Source organism: Pyxicephalus adspersus, chromosome 9, assembly GCF_032062135.1.
Source record: "Pyxicephalus adspersus chromosome 9, UCB_Pads_2.0, whole genome shotgun sequence".
In the NCBI taxonomy this organism is placed as follows: domain Eukaryota; kingdom Metazoa; phylum Chordata; class Amphibia; order Anura; family Pyxicephalidae; genus Pyxicephalus; species Pyxicephalus adspersus.
Genome location: NC_092866.1, coordinates 45401367 through 45410325, shown reverse-complemented (window position 1 = coordinate 45410325; position 8959 = coordinate 45401367). Strand labels below are relative to the sequence as shown.

The window sequence follows — 8959 nt, the reverse complement described above, 5'->3', positions numbered from 1 at the left end:
GCGTTTGTGTATCATGTTGACTTTGAAAAAAATCAAATCCAGGTTTGCTGGATCACCCAGCTTTACTGATGAAAGTATATCTTCTCCAGCTTTGGAGAGCTTTAACAAAAAAGGCCCAATAAATCAATCAGTACACGGCAGTTCAAGACGTGGCAGTGCCCTCCACCTTAAAAAATTAAGTGTTCCCTATTTTTCTGTGCTGCACTGGGCGATTCAAATAAATCGTATATCCCAACATGATGCACACCAATGTGGACAGCAATATGCTCCATTTTTTAAAATGGAGGGAACACGTCCCCAGAAGAAAAGCAAGATTTTTGTGCTTCTGTGGTCAGCTTTGATAATAAATATTTCAATAGTACTCATAGCTACAGAAGTAAGTCAGACTAATTTAGTCCACAATATAGAAAAATGTTAGTGTTCATTGGCAGAGCACAAGTTCACTTTAGTCTTAAATTATATTAAAAATATGAAACACTTGCATTAACTTGTGGATTAATTATCGTATCAGTGACTTATGAGAGATTAATTCATGGTCCAAGTATCAAAGGTGACAAACAGAAAAACTGCAGACAAAGCAATAATTTCTTCTATTTGTCCTTATTTGCACCCAACCTACAGTGAGTTACACATGGAGAATGAACACATGTGAAGTGACCTAGAAGGTGTCATGTATAGGATCTATATATTGACATAAACTAATAAATTATAACATAATATCGTTCTTTCTCTAAGGTTTTGTAAGCTACCCAGCATGCCCTGTTGCACAACCCTTGGCCAATCTTCCAGTCACGTGTCTGTATTTTCATACTCTGAACTGGGTGTAAAGGTTTGCAGCAACTGCTGCCTTGCAAACTTTGTTGTTAGTGAATGTGAACTTTTTCTTACCTCTATTCAGTAAGTTTTTCCTATTCTGTGCATCTGTGTAGAACTTGTGTACTTATATACTTCTGTATGTTATAGGTTTAAAGCTTTTTTTTTCTCACATTCTTTGTAGTCTGTCCAATGAATTTGATCTGCATCACTTGTCATTAACTACATTCTGTGATTTAAAATTTATGTCCTTCTGCAGCCTGCGTTATCAATCTATTATCATTCACATTGTGCATTTGTCTATCTTGTGCCTTTTGTTTGCAATTGTTTGTGCAATTTCTCCCCCTTTTCTCACATTGAAATGTGTGCTGTTCTGTCACTGTTTCATTACTTTCAGTCCCTGGTCAGTGGGCATCCTGCTCTGTCAGTCTCTTGTCATTTTGTATTCAGCTAAATCCCCAAACACTCTGCATTCTGAACTGTCATTCCCATGTCACTGTTCATTCTGTGAGCCCCCTGTCACAAGCATTTTGTTCTCAGTACCATGCCACCGAATATTTTGCTCTCAGTCCCCTCTCTGCCCATGCCACTGTTCATTCTGCTCTTGGCCCCCGGTCTGCTCTGTATTTTGTTCCCAGTCACTGAGTCTTTCATGTTGCTGATTATCCTAATCTCAGTCCCCTGTCACTAGGCATTCTGCTCTGTCTGTTCCCTGTTATACATATTATTCTCTGTAAACATTGTGTGCCCGTTAGTCATATGCTACTGAAAATTCTGGGACATAAGTTCTCCATTGCTCTGCATTGTGTGCCACCATTCTGCTGTAACCTTTTTCCTTTTTCTAAACATCCACTGCCGTACACCCCTATTGCTCCATACTATGAAACTTGTTCCTGTATAGTTTAAGACACTACCTTGAAAAGTTATTGCTATAGATTTTGTGGCCATTATGTATTCTGCGGTAATTGTCCCACCATTATGCAGTCTCTAAAAGTTACATTACTGTCACATTACTGAAATCTGTGTACTGATTTGTTAATATGTTATATTGACGCTTTTCTATTTGTTCTTACAGCAAATACCACCCCAAGCTAAAGGACGTAGGAAATATGGAGGTTTGGATCTTGTTGCTTTATTTATATTTGTATACAATACCTGTTCATCTATATTTGTTTTCCTTATTTTCTGTTAGTTTGCATTTCACAATTCCTAGTTACCATGGCTGAAGCTTACACTCTAGTCTTATGTGTTTTATTTCATGTTATGTTGGCATCAATATTCTGCACACACAGTCCGTTCTTCTGCAATGACAAAGTATAATATGCCCTCATGTTATTAGGTCAGTAAGAAGCTCCTGAATTCTGTACCCGGCTGTGTTGATGATGTTCTTCATGGTCTGGCAAGTTGCAATCCCGACGTGAAAGTGCTAGTTTGTAACCAATATGTATTACATGATGGTGCTCTATCTCATTTTTAAAACTAAAATGTACCAGACCTCCTATATCAAGGGTAGACAGTCCCCTGGAGAGGTGGCAATCTACCTGTTTATAAAAAAAAATCAATGATCAACAGCACTGATTGGGAATGTTCAAATGAAACAAGTTGGCAAGGTTTGGCATGTGAAAGCAGTAAACATTTTGGTCAGTTGCCCACACTGTGATGCAACAATTTACTCTAGATCTCTAGATGTGTAGTTGTGTAAAGCTTGGCACTCTCTACACACCTGTTCCAACACTGTACACCCTTCCCCCCTGAACATCTGTCTCACCATTGTACCTCCTTACACATCTGTTCCACCACTATATGCCTTCACATATCTGTTACACCACCTTACCGCCCTGCACATCTGTTCCTTTACTGTACCCCCTCTGCACATCTCCTTCAGCACTGTAACCCCCACACATGTTCTTTACCAATGTACCCCAATGTGAGCTTGCCTTTCACCGCAAAAGACACACTGCTGTCAACCCTGGTCCCCTGACAAGTCAGAGCCCACTACTACAATTCTTTTGCTGAATGAGCTCTGCAGTGTCACTGCCCATTATGCCTTGCCCCTTCATTGATTGTGCTTATGACTTTCAAACTGCCAGCGTCCGAAACATTGGTGGACATAAAAAATCTACTTGTCACAGTCTACCTGTTGCCTACCCCTATCTATTATTTCTTACTGTACTTTGTTTCTTGTCAGTCTCTTTTATTGCAGTGGATGTTATAGAGGAAAAAATGTAATATGTATTGTAACATTTTACATCAAAAACTTGTAATCTTTCATTAATGTTCAGCTTTTTAATCAAGCCTCTGTTGTTTTAGGTACACTGGGTGTCAGTCTGTCTCCATGCAGTGTTCCAGGATCAGGACCAACTTTTCACCTTGCAGCAGATGAGTTTGAATTGGGATTAGGTAAGAATATAATAGCCATTATGCTTTGCCAGGTGATCAGTGTATGGTCTTAACACCCATGTTGGTTTGCACTGCTAAATGTTATTTATAGAGATTGCTGACTGGATAAACATTGTTAGTGATAAACTAAGAGCAAAACTAAGAGCAAATATTACGGGTATGAAAAATGTTTAAAGAGGTGCACTACATCAAAACAAATGTTGGATCTCTGATTTAGGCTGGGTCTACACGGACGTTTTTAAAAACTCATGTAAATGTTCCTACTGCGTTTATATGCACTTTTATTTGCATTTTAAAGCTTGCCTTTAAAACACTGGAAAACGCCTATACCGTGTTTTTCCCGCGTTTTACCACATTTTTTAAGCATTTACGTTTCAAGTGCTTATAATCGCGGAAAAACGTTGGAAAAAAAAACCATTGAAATCAATGGGAGCTTTTACCCGCTTTTTCTCACCATTTTGGGCGTTTTCCAGCATTAAAGCTGCGTTTTAATTTTTTAAACGTTGCAAGCAACTTATGATATGACTTATGACGCTCATAAACGTGCCTCAGGGAAACGTCCTGGTGTAGATTAGCCCCTTGGATTGCATGGGAATTTCAAACATGGGCTTTTAAAGCCTCAGGTTAAACACTGGGGAAAGGGTCTGTGTAGACTAAGCTAAAAGCCTTTGTGTGGCAAGATTCTCATTCTTAGGAGCCAAGGAGTTAACCTGTTCTTTCTGCAAAATCAATAATGATAGGAACAGTTATTGTGGTCACACTTGCTGAAAAAGATGGAACATGCACAACTATTTATTTTGCACTGTACCATTAAATTTAAAAACTTTTTACTTTCTGGAATTTAAAAAAAAATATTGAGAATTTTAATTCTTTTATAAAAAAATAATGGACTTGTTATTTGTTGGAAACCTGATCCTAAACTGAATGTAAATTAAGTCTACCTGGAAAAAAATAGCAGTAATGTTACATATTTATTTTAGTTCCTAACCATTTTCTGATGTTCCAAAGACTTGGAAAGTACTTTTGCAGTGTCCCTGGTTTCCAACCGAATAGCTGCTTTTTTCAGTTCATAAAATATAATTACTTGTTTAAATGTATTTTTTTCATGCTTGTTCTATATTTTTCCAGACTTAGGTTTTGTTGATTGTCTGTGTAGGTATTCATGGTGAAGCCGGGGTACAAAGATACAAGGTATGTACAGAAAATGTCCTAATCTCCAGCCTGAATTTTTTTGTTGTGTGTGTGTCCATGTTCATGTTCATCTGCCAGGTGTCATAACAAACAAAAAATGAGGGAAAGTCTGCTAGTAACACTCTCTCTGTCCTATTGAGGGGCAGTGTTGTCACCATAGGACAAAATGTGTGATAGAACTGCAAAACACGCTTCCTTCTCACAATCTCAACGTAGGAGGAGGTTTTCTGTAGTCAACAGAGAAGAATTGGGCAGGCTGATAACACTGCTTGGGATTTCAGTTCCCCAGAGGCAGGGTGTACAGGAAATTAGATAGTATAGCCTTATGGAAAGTATTTTGTACTTCTATGGTGTGTCTTCATACCCAGTTGCTCTTTTTTTTTCTTTCTCCTGATGAAGGCAGTATTCTCCTGCTCATTCGTCTGGATTATGGGCTGACATCTTAGCCTAGTTTTTATCTGGGTTTAGGATCTTTGTCTTTCTTTATAGACCATGCAGGGATGAAGGGAATGTCATGTATGTGCAAGAACGGCGCTGTATGTACAACGCTCGTTCATTCATCTTTTGTTGTTGGAAAGGATCGTGAAGGATCCTTTCCAACGACAAAAATCTAACGTGTTTACGTAGCCTAAATGTTTTAGGTGAAGTTACGCAATAAGATCCAGTAAAACACAGATTATTACAAAAAGCTTTTGATATTCCTCTGCATTGGACTCTTTATGTTGTTTATCTTGCTTTTATGGTATCTTTAATAGCATGGTATTGTGAATTTAATGCTATTAAACTACTGATTATTTTTGTCAGCAATTTATGTGCAGGTCTACAAGCACGTGCTAAAACGTGTATGCAACTCTCTAATGGCGCTAAAGGATGAACTAAATGATTTAGACCGTGCTGCGGGGGATGGAGATTGTGGGAGCACACATGCTCGGGCAGCTCAGGGTAGGTATTGCTTTAAAATCCTCTCTGATCTGATATGACTAAATATTACCTACAAGGAAATCGCTTAAATGTAAAACTTATGCACTTTGAAGTTTCACCAGCACTAAATTTTTAGTTAAAGTCACAAACACTGCTATAAATCTACACCTTAGCCTTTGCTATGCATACTAAAATGTGGAATTTTTGCAGCCATCAATGAGTGGATAGACAGTGGGAATATACCCTCTCAGCCATCGCGCTTCCTTGCTGCTTTGTCACATGTATTGTTGGAGAAGATGGGGGGCACATCTGGGGCGGTAAGAGCATATTAAATAAGGACCGTTTACAACGATACCCATTAGTACCATGTATAGTGCTATTTTAAGATAAAAAATTGACTCCACAGTTTTTGTGTTTAAATGGGACACATAGCACAACTTGTGTATTTTTTGAGTGCAACCCCTTATGAAAGTGGGTTACCAACCTGAGTAAATCAAACAGAGCAAATGATTAAAAAAATGAATAAGAAGGGGTTACCTACAGGAAACCCCACTTGTTCAGTGGAGCTTAAGCTATGTTTAAATCCAAACTTTTTATGTAGATGTCATATTTGGCCAGTCTGCTTCTAGCCAAATTAAGTTTGATGGGCAGCCTTATTTACTGAAAGAATGGGTAGAAAAGTAAGAGTATGGCAGACCTTATTGGTGACATAAGTGAGTTAGCAAGAAGCAAAAAACAAAACAACAAAAAATGTCAATTCTGTACACTGGTTCAGAGCTTACACAGGAATACAGGTCTCCCTCAGATATACCAGCACCAGAGTGTGATGAATGGTGCACAGTATGATAGCTATGCACTGTATTGTGAAAAGTAGAGTTAGGTTCAATCCTTCACTTACAAACATTAGAAAATAACAATGATAACGCTCTACTTTGTTTGTTTCCTTACCATAAGTGTTTATGATTCCACAACAAATAAATGTAGTTTTATAAACTAGTAACTCATTGAATACCAATTTTCTATATTGAAGATGTGAAATTCTATATTTATTATACATGTAGATGTCAACCTACATATGTGCACTTTTTTTCTTTTAGCTCTATAGTCTATTCCTAACAGCTGCAGCTAGGCCTTTGGAGAATAAATCTGGAGCTGAGGCCTGGGCAGATGCAATGGATGCTGGGATCGAAGCTATGAAGAGGTAAAAAGCAAAGGCTGCAAGAGGGAACTATCTAAAAGTACAGTTGTCCGTGTGTGTCACATATAAAGCTGAATGTACTGTAGATATTACCGGTACATCATTGTGATCCATTTTCAAATTTGTCAGGCAGATGTAAGGTTCTACCGACAAACAACTAGTTGTGTTTTATGAAGTGTGTGTGTTGGAAAGGGGGTGGGTGGTAATGGATGACTTTCATTTTTCTGTATCTGTAAGCTATGGTACTGTGGGGCCTATCCATGCATCAGCACCAAGTTTCTTGATGGATTTCTGTCCCCATCCTATAAGGCAGCCCCCTTGAAATAACTTTTAGGTCTTCTAGGTCTTTACCTTTTCTATATTTATTATATCTACAGCTCCGTATACTCTAGGGTGGTGCCCAGTAGAAGAATGCTGCCATTACAGATAGCCAAAAAGATTATTGGTGTCACTTAAACTGACCTAAAAGGCACAATTGCTTATTGCTCAAGGAACCCCTAGCAACCTCTGGAGGATCTCTACCGGCTTGAGAAACACTGCTGTAGAATAAAATTGAAGATCTACTGTGGACTGCAGTGCACTGATTAGTTATTTTTTTTTTCGATTTAGATATGGAGGAGCAGATGTTGGAGACAGGACAATGGTAAGAACATTTTCAGCTATTTTGTGATTTCTCTGAACATAAATTACATTATTTTTTGTATTGTAGCTAGATTCTCTGTGTGCTGCAAACAGTGTCCTCAAATCTCTTAAAGAGCCCGGTTCTAATGTATTGGAGATCCTTGGCAGTGGTGTTAAGGTAAAATTATAAGCAGGTACATATTGTATATTGAAAACTCTGGTAATGTACTGTGGTCACCTAATGACATACTCTTTATTAGAGGGCTTCTGATGCTGCAGAAGACACAAAACACATGACAGCTGGAGCAGGCAGAGCCAGTTACATTGGATCTTCCACTCTCAACCGGCCAGATCCTGGAGCCAAAGCTGCTGCTGCAATCTTAAAGGCTATATGGGAGGGGTTGAAGGAAAGTGTGTAAAATATAGCCTTATTGCAAATTTCAGGTTGCTTAATTTTAAAGGAAGCAGTTAAAGTGGTTTTTGAATTCTCTGCAGATATAGCTTAGTCATCCCCTTCATCTTTTAACAGTTAGTCAAACTCCAGCCAAAGATTTTTGCTTGGTTTTAGTTGGTGGAAAAAAGTTAAAACATCCATTGAGTTTTCATTTTCTGTATATGACCCCAGTTAATAGGAAAAATATTCTTTTCCTGAGATGACTTCTTCCAGACCATTGACTAGTGGATGTGGCATCAGACGTTTGTAAATTATAGAAATAACACGGGCAATACTTGGTAAATGCAAGTAGGTCTTAAGGTTACAGAAAATTGGTGGGTTCTTGCTTCACCTTTCATTGAAATTCATTTACAGGTTACTTGTTTTTTGATTTTGTCCCTAATTTAGTTTTCTTTAATTGTGGGGTACCAAATATTTCTACACCTTATAAGCATTTTCATTGTTGCTGTGAAGCTGCCTTTAAAAGTAGGGCTACATGTTTTATTGTGTGGACCTACACTTTAAAAATATAATAAATTCTTCTTGTGTATTACAACAATTTTCTTTAGATGGCAACATTCTAAAGTTTCAGTTCATCAATGATTAGTACAAACATACAGATTTTTATCTGAGCAATTTTTAAATGGCATTGCACTAAAATTACTCTCATGCGCCCCCCTTCCCCTATTGAGTCAGAGCTAGAATTTCCCAATCTGCAGACAACATGAGTTTTGCGCACTAAAAAAAGAATTTGTAAATCAAACATGGTGGCAGGTGCCAGGCTTTTCTACTCAGAATGTGGATGCTTTCTAAAGAAAACAAATTGACTTTAAACATTTTTTGTTTTGATGCACCTGAACTGTAATTAGCTGATTAATTGAGCTTCCATTTTCTAGTTTGTTAAGCACATTTTTATATCTGTAATTTGTTGTTCATATTAAGGTAAACCAAAAGTACACTTCAGACCAAACTGTGCAGTTGATGCTTATAAGATACGCCTATGTAGTTGTTTCTGTTACATTCCTATCCTAATTACAATAAAAAAACATTTTGAATGGTAATGCTGTTGGGATTATTTTATATGAGGTAATATGTGCCTAAGTGATCATTTTTATGAAATATCTGTGATTTTTATGATTGATTCTGGCATTGGCAAAAAGATTTCACTCAGTGACCTATTGTACATGTAAACCAATGGGTGCCCCAAGAAATTTTATAATGGACGCCCCTGGATTTCTTTGTATTGGACTCAATACAGCTTTTTTGTATTGCGTTCAATACAAAAAGTGATTTGAATTTCCCGCCCTGCCTCCCGCACCGACGTCACCGGAGGCACCGACTGCCTCCCTCATCATCGTCACTGCACTCACCGGGAGAAGAAG

General features: G+C 37.9%; 1 protein-coding gene across 1 annotated transcript; it reads left to right on the top strand.

Annotated features, from left to right (window-relative positions):
• Window positions 1–32: 32 nt before the first annotated feature.
• TKFC (triokinase and FMN cyclase) lies at window positions 33–8638 on the top strand. The gene is made up of 11 exons (XM_072421532.1): window positions 33–897; window positions 1889–1928; window positions 2153–2257; window positions 3096–3213; window positions 4370–4482; window positions 5202–5346; window positions 5536–5642; window positions 6423–6526; window positions 7133–7166; window positions 7233–7322; window positions 7405–8638. The coding sequence occupies exons 1-11, from the start codon at window positions 755–757 to the stop codon at window positions 7561–7563; spliced, it is 1158 nt and encodes a 385-aa protein (XP_072277633.1). The 5' UTR covers window positions 33–754; the 3' UTR covers window positions 7564–8638.
• Window positions 8639–8959: the final 321 nt, after the last annotated feature.